At 40.9% G+C, this 23848-nt stretch overlaps 1 protein-coding gene across 3 annotated transcripts in view; it reads left to right on the top strand.

The window, feature by feature from the left end:
• The window catches only part of KIF25 (kinesin family member 25), a 45677-nt gene extending 22547 nt beyond the window's left edge, over positions 1-23130 (top strand). The window contains exons 9-16 of one of the 3 annotated variants that reach the window (XM_054197246.1): positions 2692-2766; positions 7837-7935; positions 9468-9617; positions 10671-10847; positions 15555-15706; positions 18205-18402; positions 20907-21062; positions 22312-23130. In XM_054197246.1, coding sequence (XP_054053221.1) covers positions 2692-2766; positions 7837-7935; positions 9468-9617; positions 10671-10847; positions 15555-15706; positions 18205-18402; positions 20907-21062; positions 22312-22469 — 1165 coding nt within the window. In that variant the 3' untranslated portion in view covers positions 22470-23130. The remainder of the gene's footprint in view (positions 1-2691; positions 2767-7836; positions 7936-9467; positions 9618-10670; positions 10848-15554; positions 15707-18204; positions 18403-20906; positions 21063-22311) is intronic. The other 2 variants (XM_054197248.1, XM_054197247.1) reach the window with 2 other exon arrangements.
• Positions 23131-23848: the final 718 nt, after the last annotated feature.

Genomic DNA, 23848 nt, shown 5'->3' with positions numbered 1-23848 from the left:
ATTCTCTGGATTTGCTGCATCTTTCATGGTCTCTAATTAAGCGGGTGTCCATGCTTCAGCCAGTGCTGTGATTACAGTGTAGCATAAACTAGTTCAAGCCAACTTTAAACTATTTCATTTGGGTACTGGTAGCATTTCATAGAATCATAGAATACCAGGTTGTAAGGGACCTCAAGGATCATCTGGTCCAAGATTTGAACCACAGCAGCTAAATAGTGGCAGTAAAACTCCTTTAGGAAGTTGAGTAAATATTTGGAGTAGTTACTGTAACATGGAGCCCTGTGCCTTTCCTCTGAACGGCCACCAGAACCTGAACTTGACATAGTTAGCTATGGCTGTACTACTTAGTGCAAACAGTCTACTAAGACTGGTTGATTCTAGCCCTGATTGTGGCAGGTTGCAATCTGTTTGCTTTATTAGATAGCAAAACCCATCAACAGCAAGTGAAGACAGTATGAATGTTCTCATCACTAAAATACCTTTTTAAGGTGGCTCTTTTTTTTTTTTATGTAGTAGCTCTGAGATGTTTTGATGTATTAAGAAAAAAATACCATCTCAGCACATACTGAGTTAGAGACCTAGTTGGTTAAGATGGAGGACCTGGTGCTAATGAATATTTCATCGATTGCAGATGATAAATGAAGTAGAGGAAAGTGTTTGGAAGTGTTTTTGCTCACTTATATTGACCTTGCAGATTTGATGCGCAGAGTTTACTGAAGCATATGTGGGTATGCATGCAAAGCAAGGATGGAGTATTGCTATTCAGTGTCTGTCCTCCCAGTACAAACTGTGCCACATCTCTGCATATTTGTTGGTTTCTCAGTGTAGTATGACAGCACATCAATGGAATGGCAAGACAAGCAGTATTTGTCCATCAAGCCAGACAAGAGCTCCTTTCCTGATTAAAGAGAGTACATTTTCATGCAACTTACAATTAGACTGTGGAACACATTGCCACAGGATGTTACTCCAGGCCAAGAATTCAGCAAGATGCAAAAAGAAACTGAATACTAATTCTAATAATATTTTTTTTGAAACGGAGATTCAACTGATATTTCAGTTTTTGAGGCCAGTTTACAGCTTTTAAGGATTAGGGTGCGACACAGCGACACAGAGATTAATTATTGCGTTTCCAGCCGCCATAGTGTTTCTTACTCCTTCCTCTGGCTATTGTCAGGAATAGAACACTAAACTAAGTGGGTTGACTCTAATTCTGTATCTGTTTATCAGAGATCCGTCTGTACAGTCTTATTTATGGACAACATGAATACAAATATCTACATTTGTGCAGGCTACAGACGGTAGTGCCCAGATCGTGGTCAGATATACAAAGAGGCTTGAGTAAACGCTAAAAAGCACACTATGTCTTAATTCAGTTAAACTTGTAGGATCATATACAAGCTGTAGAATACTGCTAAGTAACGTGTGTTAGTACGCTATATACACAGGGAAGTAACTATGCTTTGTAATGTTTGCTGCTACCAAAATTCCTGTTTCTAATTAATTGTTTTGCTATAAGCTATAAAGAGCACACATCACTCATTGGAAAACAGAGCTAAACAAACAAAACCGATGTCACAACAGAAAGATATCAGAAAAGGAAGCTTTTTCCCAAAGATAAACATTCATACCTCAAATGCTTCAGTGTGTCTGATGACATTCATGTTTTAGATTCTGTTCATCTTCTATAAACAGTACGTGCTACAGGCTGTAATCTTGGGGAGGATACATTTTTGGTGTGCTAGAGAAGAAATGAATGAGTTAGGATGTCCATATTTTATGATCAGAATTTCCTCCCTTTGATTTCCTATTTTTGGGTCTTGATTTTATGTGGTACAAACTCGATAGTTGAAAGGGTTGGAAGAAAAAGTTCTTTGAAGAGCCCTGTGTTAGCTTTTTTTTTCCTGGAATTTGAAAAAATACATGCAGTCATTTTAGACATCATTGTGTTGGCCCAAGGATTGTACTGTCGTTGCTCTTTTCTAAGAGGAAGAATAACTCATTCTATTTAATTGTCTTTCATTCTGTTTAAAATTTAGTCTGAAATCTACATCACAATGTGAAAGAAAGTCTTCCCTCCAGTGAGAAACGTTTATTTCATAGTAGATAGTTCAGCAGGGGTGGGAGTGGAAATACCTTAGGCTGATGCTACCCACAAAGACAGCGCATCCTTAAACATGACCCCCAGGGGCCTTCTGAATTCTGTTCTGCCACTGACTCTTCTGAGACAATTCCTGAGGCAAGTTTACATCCTCTGTAGCTCTTTTTTTCCCCAGACCTTATCCACGTCTAAAGGGGAGTACAACGTGACCACTCCCTCCCTTAGTGTGACACAAAGGAGAAGCGGGCAGCAGGGATATTTCACAGTCTGGTAGGTGGGAGAAGGTGACAGGAATCCAGTACAGACTGAAAAAAGACTCTGTCTGCCAGAGGGGCAGGCAGAAGATTAGGATGAGGTCAGAGAGCCACAAGTGTACACGTGTGGGTCGCTCCCTCCAGCACAGACAACAGCCACTCCAAAAAAGTGTGCGAGAGATTTGGAGTTCTTATTTTCAGTCCCCCGACATAGCAATGTCAGCAGGTCACAAGTTTAAAGTCACTGGCCTATATTTTCCCTAGTTTGTATTCTTGTATTGTGACAACATAGTTATATTTTTTTTCTTCAGTTAATCATTGCACTTTGCTCCTTAGAGTTTACAGTGCTTCGGAGTCTCAAGACGCAGTATTTGCAGATGTGGCCCCTTTGCTAACATCTCTTCTAGATGGGTAAGTTAAAAGGTGGAGGTAAGAAAGCTAAAGGGCAATAATCGACTGAAATCCATCAATTAAAATTACTTAATAGTGGCGGTCTTGTCAAGTTTTGCGGCTTTGCAGTTGCATTTCCCTGTTTTCTTTCTACTCAACACCAAGTGAACGTTGTTTCCCCTTATAAACAGTGAAAACACTCTTTAAAAATAATAGCAGAGCAGAAAACCGTGAGGAGTGGAGGGGGAAAATCAGGTTTTTTTCTGTGGTCTCTTTCTGGCAAGCTTAAGCATTGTTTCTAATGGGGGACACTATTTTTTTTGTAGGTTATGTTTTATAGCTGTTTTTCAGTTATAGACACAGTATGATACATCTTTTCCATCAATGTATTCATATATGAAAAGCCTGCCAGGATCATCTGTTTTTGTGTACAGCACAGACCATAGGAGGTGATATAATCAGTTCCTGGTTGAACCAGAACTGAGCACCCTCAGTCACAGTTCTAACGTTCCTTCAGGCACTGGGGTTAAAACAGAGTTCTGGTTTGAATACAAAACTGATCAGTAACAACCACTAACAAATATGTGTAATTATTTCTAGCCACTGAAGTTCATGAAGTGTGATTCTTCATTTATTCTAGAGCCAACTTAAGCAACTGTTGTGAAGAAGCCTTAAAGCGCATATTGTTACAATCCTTGAAGCTTGAACTGAGATTCATACGAAACTTCCTTGCTGCTCCTTTCTCACCCCTGCTCTAATTCCACTTAATTTTAGATGGTGGTTATGGAGCTGTCATGGATCTTTCCCTCCCTGTAGAGGGAAAGCCAATCCCTTTCTGTGCACAGTGGCATAGTTGAACAGTGGCAATCCTTGTTCCTGGCAGGCTGCACACTGAAGTTTTCTTAAAAGCAGCCTAGAAGAGGTAATCAGGATATTGTGGGTACTGGGAAATCCCAGCCATCCCTTTACACATGCCACAGAGGGGCGCACTAGGGCTGTCTGGGCTAAGGGAAATTCTGTATGGCCCATATGACATTCATAGAATCAGAACAGTTTGGGTTGGAAGGGACTTTTAAAGGTCATCTAGTCCAACCCCCCTGCAATGAGCAGGGACATCTTCAACTAGATCAAGTTGCTCAGAGCCCCATCCAACCTGACCTTGAATGTTTCCAGGGATGAGGCATCTCCCACCTCTCTGGGCAACCTGTGCCAGTGTTTCACCACCCTCGTTGTAAAACATTTCTTCCTTATATCTAGTCTGAATCCACCCTCTTTTAGTTTAAAATCATTACCCCTTGTCCTATTGCAGCTAGCCCTGCCAAAAAGTTTGTCTCTATCTTTCTTATAAGCCCCCTTTAAGTAAAGTAGTGGAAGGCTGCAATAAGGTCTCCCTGGAGCCTTCTCTTCTCCAGGCTGAACAACCCCAACCCTCTCAGCCTGTTTTCACAGGAGAGGTGCTCCAGCCTTCTGATTGTTTTTGTGGCCCTCCTCTGGACCTGCTCCAACAGGTCCATGTCTTTCCTGCACTGAGGGCTCAGGAAAGTACTCAGTACTGCTGAACACAGTACTGCAAGTGGGGTCTTACCAGAGCGGAGTAGAGGGGCAGAATCACCTCCCTTGACCTGCTGGCCATGTTTCTTTTGATGTAGCCCAGGATATGGTTGGCTTTCTGGGTTGCAAGTGCACATTGTCCAGCTTTTCATCCACCAGTATCCCCAAGTCCTTTTTGGCAGGGCTGCTCTCAATCCCTCCATCCCCCAGCCTGTACTGATAATCAGGGGTTGTACCAAACCACGTGCAGAGCCCTGCACTTGGCCTTGTTGAACCTTGTGAGGTTCAGACAGGCCCACTTCTTGAGCCTGTCCAGGTCCCTCTGGATGGCATCCCATTCCTCAGGCATGTCAACCTCACCACTAAGCATGGTGTCATCTGCAAGCTTGCTGAGGGTGCACTCGATCCCACTGTCTGTGTCTTTGGTCTTTGATGAAGGTATGAAACAATACTTTTCGCAGTATGGGCCCCTGAGGGACACCACTTGTCACCGATCTCTGTCTGGACATTGAGCTGTTGACCACTACTCTCTGAATGTGACCACCCAGCCAATTCCTCATCCACCAAACAGTCCACCTATCAAGTCCATATCTCTCCAATTTAGAAGGATGTTGTGGGGGACCATGTCAAAGGCCTTACAGAAGTCCAGATAGACAACATCCATAGCTCTTCCCTTGTCCACTGATGTAGTTACTCCATCATAAAAGGCCACTAGGTTGGTCAGGCAGGACTTGCCCCTAGTTAAGCCATGCTGGCTGTCTTGAATCACCTTCATGTGCCTTCACATAGCTTCTAGGAGGATCTGTTCCATGATCTTTCCAGGAACAAAGATCTTTCCAGGAACAAAGGTGAGGCTGACAGGTAGTTCCCAGGGTCCTCCTTTCTATGCTTTTTACAAATGGGTGCAATGTTTCCCTTTTTCCAGTCACCTGACTGCCATTACTCTTCAAATGTCATGGAGAGTGGCTTGGCAACTACCTCAGCTTGTTCCCTTGGGACTCTGGGATACATCTCGTCAGGTTCCATAGACTTATGTATGTTCAGTTTCCTCAGGTGGTCATGAACCTGATCTTCTCTTACAGTGGGAGGGACTTTTCTCCCCCAGTCCCTGCCTTGCGATCCATTCACTCAAGAGGTGTGGGGAGAGAGGTTGCCAGTGAAGACTGGGGCAAAAAAAGTTGTTGAGTACCTCAGCCTTCTCCTCATCTGTTATTATCAGTTTGCCAGTCACGTTCATTGCAGTGGGTATGCTTTCTTTGACCTTCCTTTTCTGTCTGACATACCTGTAGAAGCCCTTATTATTCTTTGTGTTCTTTGACAAGTTCAGCTCCAGCTGCACCTTGGCCTTTCTGAAGGCTGTTATTCTAGTTTACCAAGGACAAGTAATCACAGTTTCCATAGCTGAGTAACCTAGGGACCACTAGATTGGACCAGTTTGAAGAAGTCCTTGTAACCCCTGTTTTCTCTCCCTGCTTTTCCTTTTGCAATGAATGTAAGTTTGCTTTGGCTCAGTATGTTGTCTGTGTATCTTCAGACATATCTGATCTGTACCTTGATCTGCCGTACTTCCAACTTCCTAATTTCCACACTGAGAGAATCCTGTCCTAAAAGCTAGGATTTTTATATTCAGTTAGGAAATGTTCTGTTATTGAAAACAAAAGAGTTGTCTTGTTCTTCTAGAAGTGCATTTAAACAGAAGCAGATTTTCAGGGAAGGCGAGGCTGTGCATACGAGCCATGTTTCTCAGCAGCCTTCCCATTGTAAATGGGAAACAGACATGCTTAGGCTGAACCTTGAACCTTTTTGCTGCTCCTGATTGTTTTAGTCTGGGCTCCAAAGTGGTCTGTAACAACTTTTAGCTTAAGTAGAAAGGAGTGTTCCACTCCTTTTCTTTCTTTATTTTTTTCTTTATTTTTCTTTCTTAATGAATTGTTTCATTTTTCAGTAAAAATATACAGGAAGAAAAGATTGTCCCATATGCAAAACAGACAAAGTACAGCAGGCTTCAAAGTTTACAGTTAGCCATACAGGGCCAGCAAGGGAGTGAGATAATATTTCTTTTCTTTACAGCATTGAAGAATCAAACTTGTTTATTTATTTTAAAGAAGAATACATTTCTTCTCCTTTGATTTCCTTTAACAGTGTTCTCTCCTAGTGATAACTTTGTTATACTGAACACCCGCACTCTTTTCAGGAGAGAAATACTATGAAAATATTGGTATTCTAGCTTGACAATAAGAACTTTTTGAAACAAGAATATAACTAATGAAGCAGAGTGGAGAAGGAGAAATATTAGGGCGCGCAGGTGAATTGTAGTCTGAAATTTTCATATTGCTCTATTGGACAGCCTTATGTTGGAACCAGAACACCAAAAAGTAAACTAGGTAAATATAGTCTCCTGCTTGTTGTCTTGTTGACTCATAGAATCGCCTAGGTTGGAAGGGACCTTTTCAGATCGTCTAGTCCAACCATCAACATAACTCTTGACAAAAACCACCCCTAACCATATCTCTAAGCACTACGTCTACCCGTCTTTTAAATACCTCCAGGGATGGTGACTCAACCGCTTCCCTGGGCAGCCTGTTCCAATGCTTAATAACCCTTTCAGTGTAAAAATTTTTCCGAATATCCAGTCTAAACCTCCCCTGGCGCGACTTGAGGCCATTACCTCCTTTCAGGTAGTTGTAGAGAGCAATAAGGTCTCCCCTCAGCCTCCTTCTCTTCAGACTAAACAACCCAGTTCCCTCAGCCACTCCTCATAAAACTTGTTCTCCAGACCCCTCACCAGCTTTGTAGCCCTTCTCTGGACCTGCTCTAGCACCTCAATGTCTTTTTTGTGGTGAGGGGCCCAAAACTGGACACAGTGCTCAATCACCCAACAGTTCATTCTCTCCTGTGCCTACTTAGATGTAATACTGCTTCAGGTATTTTGAACTCGTTTGGGCTTACTGAGATACTGTTTTGGCTTTGGCAGAGAAATTGTCACTGGTTGATACCTGATTTGCATCTCTATCTTCAGTGCTACAAGCACCTGTCTACTTAGCTTCTAATCATATCATCTGTATCTTGTCAGAACTATTTTGTCCACAATGCTTGCTTTCTAACAAGTAGCAACTAAGTAAAATTTGAATAGCTGGACTATATGAAAGTTTGAGAGACTTCTAAAAAGACTTCCATTCTGTTTTTCCTAAGGGAAGTTACTGCTTGCAAACCACTGGCTACCTTTTTGGTTCCAAAGATCTCTCTGATGTTGAAGCGGGGCTAGAAGTCTCAATAAGCTATGGGCTGCTGAGGTGGTGTGCATTAGGGGTGGAATTGTGAAAATTGTTCATTGTTAGCCTAGCTGAAAGCTACCTAAATTAGTTGGAGCTTTTCCACTGACATAAATGCAAATAGAGTTATGTCAGCAGTGAATACTTAGAGAAATCCCTTGTTTCAGATTCACAGCCCTGATTTCTAGCACATTTCATTTTGCTGTAGTGCTCTTTATTTTCAGTAACGGTTATCTCATCTCCTTTACTTCATCAAATCTGTGACTAGACTTCTGCATTGTATTCTGCATCCTGAAACATGGAGGGAACTTAACCATAGGTTCACTGACTGCACCTTTGACTTTGCATCCCCAGAACGGGTACCCAGGTATTTGCTGTGTTGCTTATCAATCATCCCACATTTCTAACAAGAGTAAGCTTTCTAAATAATCCTCCAAAAATAACTGTTTCTAGGCATGTTTAATATGCAAAAAAATGCTGCAAATATATTTCGTTGCAATGGCTGTGTAAGTATTTAATGACTTGAAGCCGTAAATTTAAAACAATTAGATGAGGGGTGTTCATTGAAATTTGCTGGCACGTGCTTGAAACAACATTTTTGATAGGAGGAAAAGCATCGGATAACCAAAAGCAGCTGTTCAGGTCTGCCCACGGAGGAGGTATAGCTTAGGCAGTGAAATTTTACTCCTTGGCAGACCAGGAGCAAGCCCATTCTTGCAGCTTTCTGGTGGAGCAGAAATTTCAGCACACTGCAAAGCACTCACCATGGATGGAGATTCTGCTAATGTTGTGTCTCTGAACAAACAAGATACTCCAGGAAAGGAGCAGTCCTGTCAGCATAACTGCATGTCTTCCAAGAGTTTTTGCTGGCACAGTTCTGTGGCCAACACCAAGGTGCTGGCAGGTGCTGCGGAGCAGATGCAGCTGAGGAGGGACTAACCCTCAGCTGCACAGTACGGTGTTGGTCCTCAATAGAGAGTAGTACTGTGGCTGGACACTTTTGTATCTGCCCACTTGTTTTGCTTAAGATGTTGACTTTGATCTGACTGTGTTAGAAATACACTTTAGATGCATACATCTAAATTCAGATCCCTGCGGCACAGACATCCACAACAGAGCTCCCAGCTGTGGACTTTTTTTTTTTAATCATTATTTTCAGTGCAGAGTTTTCAGAGTTCTGTTCATTAAATGTATTTTACACATCTACTTCAGAAGATGATGAATTGTGTTTCATAGGTGCCTGTACCTCTGCAGTGACATTGTATGTTTGTACCCTCTACAAGTCTGTACCAGAGCTGTTCCTACCACCTTTATTCCAGAGTGGTTGTTGTGTGCATGCTTATACTGAACTAATGCATTTGATTTAAAATTTATGCCTCTTATCATTAGGGCGGTCTTACCTTTTCCAGTGACTATGATTGATGAGTCTTCCTGAAAAAGATTACGAGAGCCAAAGAATTTACTGTTCCCAGCTGTTAAGATATTAGTGCTGTGGTTTGCAGCATAGCACTGTGAGACAAATCAAACCCAGCAATGGTTTACTTTAAAATGCTGTACTGTAAACTGCAGGGGTTCAGGAGCTGATCAACTAGCAGCTCAGTAGTGCATGAACTGGAAGTTGGGCAGACCAGGAGGTCAAACCTCATCAGTCATTCCAAGCTAAGCATCCCTTAAACTCTGCTGAAAAGCATCCCTTCAATTCGGCTTAAAAAATAAAATCTGTTTAGGTGAAATTATGAGCAACACTTTAAATAGCTGTCAGATTTTGAGATCTCCAGAAAGAAATCTGCAGGGGCGGTGTATTTATTTTTTGTTTCAGTTTGTGTTTGGGGTTTGACTTGCCATCTAACAAATACATTTGGTAATGGTAAAATAAATGAAGGCTCTTTTAATTTTCAGGTACAATGTGTGTATCATGGCTTATGGACAAACTGGAAGTGGGAAGACATACACAATGTTGGGACCACAGCTAGAGGAGAACTTCGCATTCTCCTTGGAAGATGAATTGGAACTTGGAATTATTCCTCGAGCTGCCCAAGAAGTATTCAGGTAACAACTAAGAAAAAGCTGGTGTCAATGGCAGTCACCTTAAACTTTATAGAAAGGATGAAATAATGTTTGTAATGTATTTATCATTACGGATTTCAGCTTCACAATGATTATTATTTATAGCTTCTCTAACTGCCATTCAATATTTGATCTCTCTCCTGCTTAGTCTGATTTTCTAAGAAAATAAGATTATGCAGTTTTGCTGTGTGTTATCTGTCTGTCTGTCTTTTGGACTCCTAATTAACTTCTGAATACGTTTCAGCCATAGTTGTGGGAGTCTAAAAGATAATTAAGTTCTTGTAAGTTTTGTGAAAATTGTCCATTGGAATAGATGAAGAGGATCCAGATTAGAACTCAGTCCCCAAGAATAATGATAAGAGAATTTTTAACCACAATCTGTTCTTGCTTTGAGAATTTTTTGGTTGAACCTAATGCGTGATTTGAACTGACATGCTGCTATGTTGTAACAGAAGAGTCATTAGAGGTTTTTCCAGCTAAGGCTATTTCTTTCAGAGAACGGTATAAGAAAAATCAAAGATCCAATTTTGTACAAGTATAACTGTCTAACTGTAAATACTCTCCTGAATAGACAAGCCCTTAATTTATGATTTTTCTGCGGCTGTGGACAGATAACCTCATACAAATCTAACTGGGCAGTTTGCCATCTCTGCCTGTTTGTTGCTTGCAGTCTGCCAGAGTTTATCATACCTTGAGCTTGAATGCAATAACGTCCAGCAGAGAAATGGTTCAAAAAAATCTTGAGGAGGGAGGGAGGCTAGTGGAGAAAAACAATTTAAGCTGGCACAGCTGTTTGGAAAATGAAGTTTTATTTACTTCACATATAATTTAACTGTATATTCTGATTCTTCAGCTTAACGTTAGCATGTGTATGAGGCAAATTCACGGCTGCCGATATTTAATAAGCACTTTTATCAGATTGTAATTAGATTATAATTAAAGAATAGATGTTTATTTACAGATTGTTCACTTGGGGTTTGACTTCAACATTTTTTGGCTTTTTTCTTCTCTTTTTTCTCTATTTTTATTCTCTAGGCTTATTTCTGAAAAGCCACCAGGAAGTTACTGGGTTGAGGTTTCTGTTGTAGAAGTGTATAATAATGAAATTTTTGATCTTCTGGCTAAAGACAGTTGTGGAAAAGTATTTGGCGTCAAACGCGATGTTGTCACAACCAGAGAAGGAAAGAACGACGTGCCATTGCTTACGCATGAGTAAGTACATGATTTGATTCTTATCATCCAACCATGATCTGGTGTCAATGCAATGTATAGCTGTCACAAAATTGCATTATAGGCACCAATTATCACTTCTAAACAATGAATTCTTAGCATATGCAAAAGAACGGTTCTCACTGTTTCCATTAGCTCAGTCTGTTAGACTGCAGTTGGCTGCAAATGACAAAATACTTTCAGAAATAACAGTACGATTAGTTTGGGTTATACTCCTTTGTTAAGCGCCTTCCACTCAGAATGCCTGAAGACAGCTGTGTGTTTCATTGTGGCTGGATCTAGGGCATCTTGTCAGCTGTAGAAAAGAAGGGGAACCCAGTCAACAAAGGACCTGCCCTTCAGTCTTACCAAATTATAAAATTTACGGATTAGAATAGAAATGTATGTACTTATTGTAGATCTTTAAGCATCTGTAAAGTGTTAGCTTTCCCTACATGCATTGGAGTTAAAAAAAAATGTACTTTAGAAAGAATAAGATTTAAAGTTATCTTTTAATAGAAATACCCATCTCACACTGCTTAGTGTTCTGTTTTCATAACCAGAGGTACTAAAGTGGGGATTCATATGCTGGCATTTGAGCCTGTAGTTCTTGAAAATCCAGGTTCTTCAAACTGAAAGCTAAGAAGTAGCTAAGCTTCTACTCATTTAGTTTTAAGATGTATACCTTCCTAGCATTGGTGTATGGCAAGTTTGATTCTTATTTACTTATCTTGGCAGTGTAGGGAGAGCTAAGGTATTTAAGGCTACACCTATACTTACTTTAATGCCTTCTCGTACTTGCTAAGCATTACAAAGGCTTGTTCTAGTACACATGGGAATGATTCTTGGTGTTATTTATGTGTAGTACACAAAGCAAATGTATAACTTTCTTGTTTTATATAAAACACTAACCTTGGCTAATTAGATGGTAAAAATCACATGTGCATAATAATTCATCCATTAACAAGGGTGAATGTTTCAGATGCTTTATTTTAGTAATGGCTGTATTGTTTATGCTAGTATTAAATCAATATTAGCAAGAAAAATTATGACAAGCAGTACTATTGGCACCAGCAAGGTGATGCTACTCAGTGGAATTAAGCTACCAGACATCTCCCTGCGAGCGCCCAGCACGTGAACAGATTCCAGAACGGAACATTTCTGCTCGTGCACTACAGAGAGGTCTAGAAACAGAAAAAATGTTCTGCTCCTTGAGCAAATAATGTTTGTGAAAAACATCTTGCCCTATTGAAATGTTTAGCACAGCATTATAGTGTTTTATGTTTCTGGGGAGAACGTGATGTTTTTCTTCACTTCTCTATAATAATGCTTTTCATGGTCTAGTCTCTACTTTTCCAGGAGGAATTAGAAGTCAGATATGAAAAGCACCCCCCCCAACTCCCTGTTAAAATAAAATGCACCCTCGGTGGGAAATAATTGAAGGCAGTATTTTTGTCTTGTGGGACTTAATCACACAAGCAGGCTAGTAGTTGTTTGTTTATGTGGGTTTATGCTATTGCCAGAAAGCCTTGATAAAAATACAAGAATGTAGTGGAGGGTTGCGCAAACATATTTATATTCTGCCTAGTTACATACTTTTATTGACTTGTATTTCCTAGACATTGAACTGCTCATAGAAAAGTGAGACCCCAGAGAAATTTTAAAGTGGTTTTCTTCACTGTGGGGCTATATAACTCTCCTTTCTTTCTATGAAATAATAATCACTGCAATATTCTAGGAAGGATTAACATCTCTATCTGGGGTATGCCTGCTCTTCAGTCTTGAGGTTAAATATGATTTCCAGAGAAATTCTGCATCTTTGATTGCAGTCTGCATGTTCCATAAGAGTATGGAATGAATTAAAAATGACTGGAGCTTGAAGCAATGAATCCTTTTGCCCTCTCTGTCTGTATTATGCTGACTGGTGGGTTTCTCTCAGTCTCTGTTCTTGGATTTCCCCAACTGTGACTGCACTCCCACTTCTAGCATCTGGTTAAGGCTCTGCTGTCAAGGGAATGAAAAACTCCTTCAGAACAGGTTGTGAGCAGACCTTAACCTGTGCGTGCCGAATCTTTCTTGAAGGAGCTAATCTTTTTCCTTTGACTAGAGAAGAAAGAAACCGTATGACATAGAAAATGAAGACAGTGTGGGTATGATGGGAGTTTAATTTTTCCTGCTTCATCAGAACCTCTAAGTAACTTTTAATTATAGTATTTCACTAACCAAGACGCTGGCCGAAAAATGGCTACTCACCCTCCCAAGGGAGCTTTGCATAGTTAGTAAGTGACCCATCTCTTTTCCTAGGCTTTGGGGAAGGGAGGGGTGAGATGTAGCTCGACTTGTGCCATAGAGACAAGAACTAGAAGCTGCAATAAGGTTTTATTTGTCCTTCTAGTTAATAAAATGGCTGCTCTGTTTATTTCTGTAAATTTTAATTTATAGTAAAGTAACCTGGTGCCTTGAACTAAACAGCTCTTAAAAAACATTTATCTCAATCAATTGAGAAATACCCAATTCTAATGCAAATATAAATAAGAATATGGACTTGTGTCTCAGTTACAATGCAAGCAGCAAAAGAAGTCCAAGTCATAAACAGGTTATATTAATAATTACACAGAAAGGTTAATAAGAAAAAGCAAACCCAAACAAAGTAAGGGAACCATTGAATGAGGCCACCCAGCTGCCCGAAATCTAAAGTAAACAGCTGGTGCTTTGAATAAAAACACATACTCATTTGTGATAATATTTCGTCTAGAATATATTGGCCTGCTGGGTCTCATTGGCTTCTCCATATGTCCATTAAAGTACAGTAGTCTCTTTCCTGCTAACATGTACATCTTACTGACTCACAAAAACCTCAGTCTCTTTCTTCTTTTATGGCTTGGTTGACTTTGGAGAATATTCAGCATCAAATTTTTAACTTAACCACAACAGGGCTTCTCTTTGTAGAATCTGGTCCTGGAACGTGCGGTACATACAGTATGATAAAGTCGTAGAGATTATACTAAAAAATTATTACTGTCAGTCCTGCCGAGAAGCTACTGTGCCAAGCTTGCAGCACTGGGCTGGGGATGCTTTTTACCTCCAAAGTCAACTGCGGTTTCCCAGTAGGTGACCAGCACTGACAGCATACCCTGAGGCCTATCTTCTTCTGCAAACACTAGTTGGAGGACAGCAGATTGCAGCACTGACCCCTTGCCAGTGCACAGCAGCAGCTTCCAGAAGCCGATTGCCTGTTGCTACATCCTAGTGAAGGCTGCTTACCTCTCAGGCTCTATCCAGTCCTGGCTGACCAGCTACTGGAAGATGCAGTTCAAAACTTAGGAAGGCGGGATCTGCCTCCGTGGATCTGAGGCAATAGTCACATCACCCCAGTGTGAAGCTCTGCCTTCTCTGACAGTAGGAACTAGAGCTGCTGCTTCCTTGCCGGTGCCTTGCACAGAGGCAGAGATACTACAGGGGGGGCCAGCATGTGCGGCTCAGGATTGTTAGGCAAAGTCCATAGTGATCATTTATCTCCTGCAGCCCTGGTTACACAGGGAACTGCTTTTAGGTGGCAGCTTCCCTTAAGTGTCTATAAGCATGGCGTCGCTAAGTGTTTTTCTGTTCTTCACATGCCGTTACTTTATTTTCAGAGGAAATTGTTTTAGTTGGGTATAGCTCTCTTGTTTCTAAACTCTTCAAGTATGGCTCTTCTTAGGACGAAATAAGTTTGTGCCCAGTGTGACTTTTACTGAAATCAGCCAAATCTAAGTCATGAAGGCCTTGCCTTTTATCACATGCTTGCTTTTGCTGACTGCGGCAATGTGGAACCAAGCTTGCAGCCTGTCAGGAGAGTTATCAATGGTTGTGCTATTACAAGGCATTCTGTAACAAGGCTGTGATATGCAGTCATAATAATTTATACCCCCATCTAGAAACTAATGTTTAGGTGACGTAACTTGAGTGGTTATTGAAGAAGGCAATGCAGTGAAAGGAAAGGGTAGGCAATCTTACCTTATCTGTTTTAAGCACTGCAAACCTGGGGGAAATCACAGTGTTTATTTCATTTTCTGTGTTAGGTTTTTGCCCTTCAATTGGTCACATTTGCAGTATTGCTTTTAGCTGGAAAACAGACAGTATAAGATAAAATGGTCTATAGAAACTTATGCCTGTCTATTCTGACGCTGCGCTAGAGTCCCTGCTTATTGAACAGTGGAACTGAACTTTTTTCCAAGGATTCTGAATTTAATTCCAAATGCGAAATATGATTTCCAAAGGCCCACAGAAATATCTTTTTTTTGCCCTAATTCTGTACAGCTCCTAAAAGAACAGGAGCTACCTTAACATAAACTGGACAACTCCGTTTCTGTAAGACCAGAGATTCCAGGAATGTCTACATCTGTGTCTTGTCTTCCCAAGTGTGGACATGTAGAAATTATAGTCACTTCCAGAGCGGAGCTACAGTACCTATAGACCTGCAAGGCTGGCAGACCCCTTCTTCAGCACTTTCAGTACTACATCACAGCTTTTGTCTTCAATTTTCATCTTGGACTATATCGCACCTGAAAAAGTCTTTATACAGTTGTTTATGCAGTTCAAAACTGAGATTACTGTAAGGAGTTAGAAGAGTGGGAAAGTGGAAATGCTCAAATTCATGTCTAAGTTGTCAGCTTTCTCATGTGATTTTTACTGTGAGTCTGTTAAATTGTTTGTTTCTTTACTTTCTAGGACTGTTGAAAATGCATCTGAATTTTTGCATCTAGTCAACAGAGGCCTACAGCTGAGAGTCAGGCACCCAACACTGGTGCACGCTCATTCCTCTCGTTCTCATCTGGTAGTTACATTGACCATAACCACAATTATCTCTGAAGATAACTGTGGTAAGTAGGATGTTACTAGAATATATCTAGAGCCAGTTGTTTTTTGAAAAACAGTCTGTGGACTGAGAGATTTTCATATTGTTTTTTTCCCCTTTTTCTAATGTTTAATACATTCCCTCAGCTCCTTTTCCATTGTTTAACTTCTACGCACCTTCTTAAATAAAAGACCAGTTTGATGTTTGAATGCTACTGAAACTTTCACTTTCATAAAACCTTTTCTTTTCTTTCCATGTCTTGACTTACAGAGTTCTTGAAGTTTCATAGCATAAAACAACTATTGAAATAAATGTTATCAATAAATCATAAGATAAGATAACAAGAAGACAGATACTCAAATACAGTAGTTAAATCACTTTGTATGACATACCATATAATTATTCATGCTAAGTTTGTGGTAAAGCTAACTATGCATTTTAGGGATCATCATATGCTTTTGGGTGAGAAAGAATTATTTTTTTTTCCTGCTGCCTTGCAAAAATGTCCATTAAATTCAGAGTCTCTTGAATTGTTAATAATAGGCCACTCTAGAAACAGACAACATAGTTGTCTTATTTACTATGGCAAAACCTGTATTTCTACTTTTCATTACTACACCAAGGCTTACCAGTTTATTGCTTTAGGAATAACTTTGGCTTTTGGGGGTTAACTTTGTTTTCTTTTGCTCATGTTGTAATTAGGCTCACTGCTTCCAGTGCTGTGGTCCATCTCCTTCATACTCTGCAACAACAATATGGTTTTAGAAAGTGGAAAATATTTAACATTTTTTCCCTTAGATTGCTATCAGAAATTAAACCAACGATATTAGCAAAACAGAACAAACAGTGCCCTCACTTACCTACGGGCCTTGCCAAAAGACACAGTTACTTCACAAGTTTCAGCTCCAGTGTCCCAGATGTTAGCTCTAGCCAGCTCCAGATTCTTGTCAATCAGACAGATGTTACTTTTCAAAACACTATGTTTGCACCGTTAGCATACCAGCCATCTTGTCCAGTCCAGTCTTCCCTTTGCCATTTCAAATTGCAGTCATGTTGTCTGGCAGCAGAGCTCCATAGAAATGTCTAATTTACGTTGAATGCAAACTCAGGCTTTCAGCTCATAGTGCATGGATGAAGATGAGCAATCCTGAGGGGCAGAGCAGCACTGTAAATGAGACCTCAATATAGCAGTGTGACAGCGCATTCTGGCTTGTTTAAAAGGAGAAATTCCTGATGTAAAAGCTAGGTGCTATTGTTAAGTATCTCAACACCGGAGATCTAAGTCACTAAATAAAAAGTTGTAAAGTCTGTGTTGAGTCCTGCATCTAAAGCCAGGGTTGACAAGTCAGCACTTTTTCAGGTTTGATTAAAGTCTTCTAGCATTTTGCTTCAGTAATATCTGTTGTTTGAGGAGAGCAGTTTCTTAACTTCCTTGTCTGAAATGGAAGAATAGCGAGAACACTTATTTTTACACTGTGTGGCCTGATGCCATTTATTCAGTGTAAACCAACACAGCTGCTCTGTCTACACTGTGAACAGCTCAGGTTTTGGCCTAGCTGAAGAGATAGAGCTCTGCAATCCTGTTCAGTCTGTTCCTTACTCAAGTTTTGCAGCTGGGAACTTTTTACTGTTGCAACTAGACTCTCTCAGTCCCCAGGAGAGCCTGTTGTCTCTATTACCTGTAGCAGAACCTTTTATTCTTCTGTGTCTTTGAGAGAGAGAGATGGATGAAAAACAAAACACTGAAGAAAAAAGCATAAGTGCTTTTTTTTTGCTCTTTTTGCATATACTCCTGCTAAGCTAATGTCAAAGTAGCTTTCCCAAAGAATCTGTTTTCCTCTTCCTTCCCAGCAGAGAACAAAAGCCAGATGCTGCTGTTGAGGGAGAGGAACGATATGAAGCAGACTAGTGCAGCTGCAGAACTACTACTAGTAGTAAGTAGATAACCAACCTGAAAAACTGGGAGTAATGCTTTTGAGGCTAATAGCTCATGATGTGGAGATGCAGCAGTGGCATATGAGGGCTGAAGGAAATCTAGAGGGAACAGCAGCAAAGGACAAAATAGAAGAGGCAGGATGAACTTTTTTCTTGCCAGAGCACCAGCAGGTTATGTTTCAAATACATAGAAACAGACTTCAGAGCTTACAGCTCCCAAACATCCAAAATCTCACTTTGGTTGCAGTCAATCTAAAACATGAAAAAATGCCCCTTTAAAATCCTTACCGGACTCCTGTTTCTTGTTTTCCACAAAGAAGCGTGATCAATGGGGATATTAGATACAACACAACCTACAACAAGTCTTGTTACCAACCGGTACGATTGGTTTGATGAACAAAACCTTAAATGAGATAGAAAAAGTCATTTGGCCTGCCCATGCCATTGATTCTGAGTTGTACATTGCTTCTGTTAGAATAGTCTAAAACAGCAGATATTGTACTTCCCCTATTGATACCCCATTTTTTTCCCCCCTTCTCAATTTCCAGTGTCAGTGAGAAACTCCCCTTGTTTTTTTCCATTAATCAGGTACTTCATGGGAAGACGAACAAACCAGTCAGAGACTAAATAAGGAGGTTTCCTGCACCTTTCCACAAAAAATGAGAGACAATAAATCCACCTCTTCTTCCAGAGCCTCTTCACCAGCACAACTTGAAGCCACTGAGAAACTGAAGCAAGTCAAAACTAGACTGCAGCTGGTGGATCTGGCTGGTAGCGAATGCGTCGGTAAGTGAACGTGTCTGTTTATGGGCATGGATCCTCCCAGATCTAGGTTACAACAGCTGCCTTTACCTCTTTATGTAGGAAAACGTGCTACCCTGCTTTCACACAGCGGGTGGTTTAAACCCACAGATCCTGACATAAAAAAAATTGTGGGCCTGATTGTTCCAGTTTTACACTGGTACAGTTTAACTGAAAATCTGACTGCATAAGCCTAAAATAAGCCCAGGGCGGTTACCCATATCATAGGTATATTATTTGTTCAGACTGGTTCTATTAGGCCTGTTTTTCTACTCTGAAAATTAGCATGTCTTTGTACAGGAATGTGTAAAGTGCATAAATTATTTAAATAGTACAAATATCTGTAATAATTGATATTACCATGTGTGAGTTTTTCTGCCTTATTATGGAAAAAGTCTTGGAGGAAGTTAGTGTTGAAAAGATAATATTGTTTTCATTGTTTCCTCAAAGCGCTTTCCTCCTCCCCCTCCTCTATGCACACAATAATTTCAAAAACTTGATTATTTCCTAAAGGACGAGCTTTCTTACCAAGAAAAGCCATGCAGCCAAATGTACCATTCCAGAAATAATGTTTTGAAAACTGAACCAGTATTATGAAAGAGTCTTTTACTTTGCTGCCAAGAATTCTTGCTGTTACTCACTGTTAAACTTTTGTTCTACAAAGAAACCTAATATAATACATTATTTTTTTCATTTGCTCTTAACGCTGGAAACTGGTAGACGTGTAATTGAGCAACAGTGTGTGTGTTTGTTCTCTCAGTTCAACCAGGACACCCATTTACTTGGTCTGGGGCTCAGTGGGCCAGATCCTCCAGTGAAGCCCAGAACTGCGCTCACTTACATCAGTGTTAGATGGGGCGCCGCAGACTAACTGCGGACTAACCTCTGCCATCAGCTGCGCTGCTGGAGATTCGAAGGTGTTGGACTTGCTCAGATAAAAGTGAGGGCAGCTGTTAACTCGTGATTGTTTTAAAATGTGGACAAATCTAAGTGAGCAGCAGTAGCAGGCATCTCACACACTTTAAATGTACATCAGCACCCTGCCTTGTTTGCTCCATAGCCATCCTGGATCACTTACAGCATTTACTAAGTGGTCCCTTTTTAGCAAACTAGGTTTCAGTTTGAAAACTCAGCTGAGTGCTTTGTGGAAGTTCATCTGACCAAATGCAGATAATCAGCAGTTTGGCTGTACTCTCCTCACCTATTTGCAGTTTTCTGCTTTAGGGTGATATCCATTGTCTGAGGAGTCCACTGTCACCAACTACAAAAGAAGCCTGTAGACACAGACTCCAGTGAAGGTAGTCTGAGATAAATCCTGTCTCAGATTATTGACACCCTGTGGCAGGGTCTTCCGAACTGTCTTGCTCTGTGCCTCTCTGCAAAGAGACTCTACCAATCCAGGTGTTTTTTTCTGTCATTGTGCCTTTTTACACTTGCCTCCTGAACACCTCTCCTGTTCTCCCAGTTGGCAAAATGCTGGCCTAAAGGGGAAACAAGATCCTGTATGGTCTCTCCAGAGGTGGGACAGAAGGCAGTTGTAGAAACGGTTAGCCCCATCTGACCATCCCACTACCATTAGCTCTGCCTAGCATCATGGATCACGTGCTCTGGATAATGAGAAGGGATGGCAGATGCATCTGTAGCTCATCCACTATCCTGAAGAAAGGCTGAATTTGAATAATGTGATGCTAAATGCTTATAGGAAGTTTCTCTTCCCCAAACGGCAGAAGTAAGGACAGGAGGAATCATACTTAACTGCACACTTACCCACACTGCTCATAGAGTTGCAGTCTCGCAGCACCTCTTGAAATTGGTGCAACTTTTATTTGTAAACCAAGCCTTCCCAGTGTTGCTGGAGGGCAGCATAGCTACATCCCACCACGCTGGTTAAATGTTAGAAGGGCATTGTTTTCCTCTATTGATTTTCTTACAGCAAATCACACCACAAACAACAGCACGTTACAGACTTTGGTGAACACAAACCCCTCACATTTCTGTCTGCTCTACAGGTTTTTTTCTGCAGCTTATGACATCAGCGTCACTCCTGTTCTTCCTAAGGGATACAGACAGGGCAGTTGGCTATTACAAAAACTGGTGGAACACAACAGGCTTCTCTCTGGAGACACTGTGGACTGGTGTTTTCAAAAGCAGTGTTGTCTGATCTTACGGTGTTCCTGCTTTCTCAGTTCCGTAATACACGTGGAGCCAAGATGCATTGTACAGCTGAAGAAATACTTCAGACCATCTGCAGGCACTGAACCTTCTTTAACCTTCCTTCAAAGAGCAGAAGCACTGAACAATGTGTTGGCAGTTTGGAGTAAACAATCACTGCATCTTGCTTTGGCATGGGTGCACTGGAAGTCATGGTTCAGAATTTGTGTTCAAAAATGCTGCGTCAAAAGTAGATGATACAACAACAGAATTTTTCACCATTACAGTTGAAGCAGCTTTGCTTAGTCTTACCATTGCCTTTTTCTACACCGTACTAGGTATGTCTGGAGTGACAGGTGCAGTGCTGAGGGAGACGTCATTTATTAACCGCAGCTTGTCTGCCCTAGCAGACGTTCTTGGAGCAATAGCAGAACAGCGATCTCATGTACCATATCGGAACAGCAAACTTACACGTTTGCTTCAGGACTCCATAGGTGAGGGATTATTCCGACTTGTGTTTAACAATATAGATTTCTTTTCCCAGTCTTTCCTCTCCTTTGTTGTGTAGAACTAGAGGGTGATCTTGTACTCCTCCATTGTATGTGGGCCTCTATTAAAGGCTCTGGCTTTGGAGCAGCGCGAGTACACTGTGAGGGTTCTGAACTCCTCCTGAATTTGGCTAAACCTTGTTGTTTCCAAGGTTCAGTTTAGGAATACACTTGGAATAATCACATCATCTCTAATAGGATTGTGTATGGGGTAATAATTGCATTTGACTGGTGTTTCACATCAGGTACAGTTTACAAGTTAAGCTTCAATCTTTATTACTACAGGGTGTAGTCACATGTTTGCACATTCCTTAACATTATGCCCTGTAGCAGTAAGACAAAGGAGGGAGGCTTTGGAACATATGCGCGTACTGTGCTACAACTTCTTTTTGTGTTTGGGTCACTTCCTCTTCTCTAGCTCCTCGTCTACGCAGAAATACTTTTAAAAGCAAGTGTAACTCCTGCAGCAACATCAGATTTGTGTCCATCCATATAGTATATTAGTCTGTTTTTCTTCATCCAGAAGCATCATCCCTCTAGTCTGCAGTTCAAGGCATTGACAGGGACTGAGGTAACAGTTCTTCAGAGCTTCTGTGAAAGACTATTAATTTTTGCTTAACCTTTGAATTTCACCTAGCACTGGAGTGCCCCTGTGAAAAGGGAAAGCCGAAGAAAGAAGTGAGTTTAGGAGCCATGTTGTATGGGCACTGAGCCTGGTTTTAACCACGCCTGCTGTGTGACTTGGGTGACAGTGTTAGGGTGAAATGGTGAAAGTGGCAGTTTCCTTGTTTGTGTAATCATTCTCTATGAACTTCTAAGTCTGTTTTGCTTTATTATCATGCAAATAAGCCATTTTGCCATTACCCTGAATTTGCAAACATTTGACAAAGCTTAATGAAGTGCCCAGGCCCATAACATACATGCAGACTAACTGATGAAGCTCTAAGGGGAAAAAAAATCTACATTACAAGTTGTGAAGTATTTATTCTACTGGGTCAACTATCATATTGTTAGTTGCAGACTCCCCTTGAAGAAGCTGTCTGTTTTTAAACAGCCCTCTTCATGTACTATCTTCTGCTTCATAAAAGCTATGGTAACCTACGCTCATTGATGTGTAGAGAAATACATTACCAGTGTATAACTTACTGAAAATAATGAGGTAAATAAGTATGTTTTGCCTTTTTTGTGGTTTTAGGAGGTGATGCTAAACTGCTGGTGATGCTGTGCATATCTCCTGACCAGAAGTACTTAACGGAATCAATGCAGTCTCTGGGCTTTGGAACTCGTGCTCGGCAAGTTCAGAGAGGACAAGTCAAGAAAAAAAATTTCCCAGTGCCGAGTAAAGCAAAATAAAACCCAAGACTCCTGTGGATTAGAGTATTATTAATGAGTTCCTCAGACTGAAATGTATATTGTTGTCCTAAAGCCATTCTTTTAGATATCAACTGCCAGATAAAATAAACAATCCTCAACGTGGCATTACTGAGCCATAAACCTGCTGATAATGTTCTTGCTCCAAAGATAATAGCAAGTATTGACAACAGCTACCAACCATGGTGGAATGACATAGAAATAAATCAGGCTTTTTTAGGAAAGCTACTTCAAGACCTGGTTTTGGTGTGTTTCCTATGGGCAAGTAGAACCAAGTCAACAGAACCCTGATTCAGGATGGCTCACTTCTGAAAGGCCAAGGGTGCATTCTGTTTTCTCAGTGGAAGGCAGGAGTCTAAGTATCATTCCAGTGCTTCAAAGCAGCAAGTGAAATACTTCCTCCCAGTTTGGATTAATACGGGACGTGTCATCGTGGCTTCCTCTGCTGTCTAGCATGGATGGGGTCATTCCTAATGCACTACCGACAGGTAGAAGTGTAAAGGAACCCGTCAGCTGTATTGAATGGAGTTCGGTTCTCTGGTTTTAGGTAGGAAATAATGGTACTACTGAGATGGAGAAAAAGGAGTAAGACCGTATCTGTTATCCCTCTGGAACGCAGCTCAGGAAGCAAATGAGGGATTATAGAACTTTCTGAAAACACATAAATGTTTGGAGTGAATCCCAGCTCTGCTGAGTTCACTAAGACTACAACTTTGCCTCTTCTGGGTTTGGTGGTGGTTTTTTTTTTTGCTCCATGAATGCTAACGGCCCTGAACTTCAGATCCTAGCGGCACATGGGACCTAACTTGTACAACTGTTTTAGTAGTAGTCTGGCCTGTGGTTTCACTTGCATTTCTGAAGCAAGTTAACCACATCACAACCTTGAAGGTGCACGTGAGAAAAGGTTAACTATGCACTTCTCTATCATGTGAACAAAACACCAAACACTCAGCTTGTGATATGATACTTGTCATCTTCAAGAGGCTTTCGCCCTCTTACACCAATGCTGAGATAACATCATGCAGGGCTTGTGAATGAAGTTACACCGGGAGAAGTTTCAAGGAAATTTAAGCAACGTCAGAGATGACAAGCAGTTCTCAGATGGGTAGCTGAGTTCAAATAACATCTGATGTGTTTTATGCACTGCGTTATTGCTCAGCAGAGGCCTCAGGATCCACTCTGAATTTTTACCTCCAGCAATCACTCTGCCTCTGGACTGGGAGAGAGGTCATTGGTAGGTCACTGCCAGAAGGCTTAAATTGCAGTGGCCTGCCCAAAAGGCTGGAGTTTATAGTACTCCAAGTCACTTAACCTTCACAAGCATAAATATTTATCCACAGATTATATAGCGTACTATTATT

This window comes from Rissa tridactyla, chromosome 3 (genome assembly GCF_028500815.1).
Source record: "Rissa tridactyla isolate bRisTri1 chromosome 3, bRisTri1.patW.cur.20221130, whole genome shotgun sequence".
In the NCBI taxonomy this organism is placed as follows: domain Eukaryota; kingdom Metazoa; phylum Chordata; class Aves; order Charadriiformes; family Laridae; genus Rissa; species Rissa tridactyla.
Note: the sequence above shows the minus strand (reverse complement) of the source record. Positions and strands in the feature narration are given on the sequence as shown.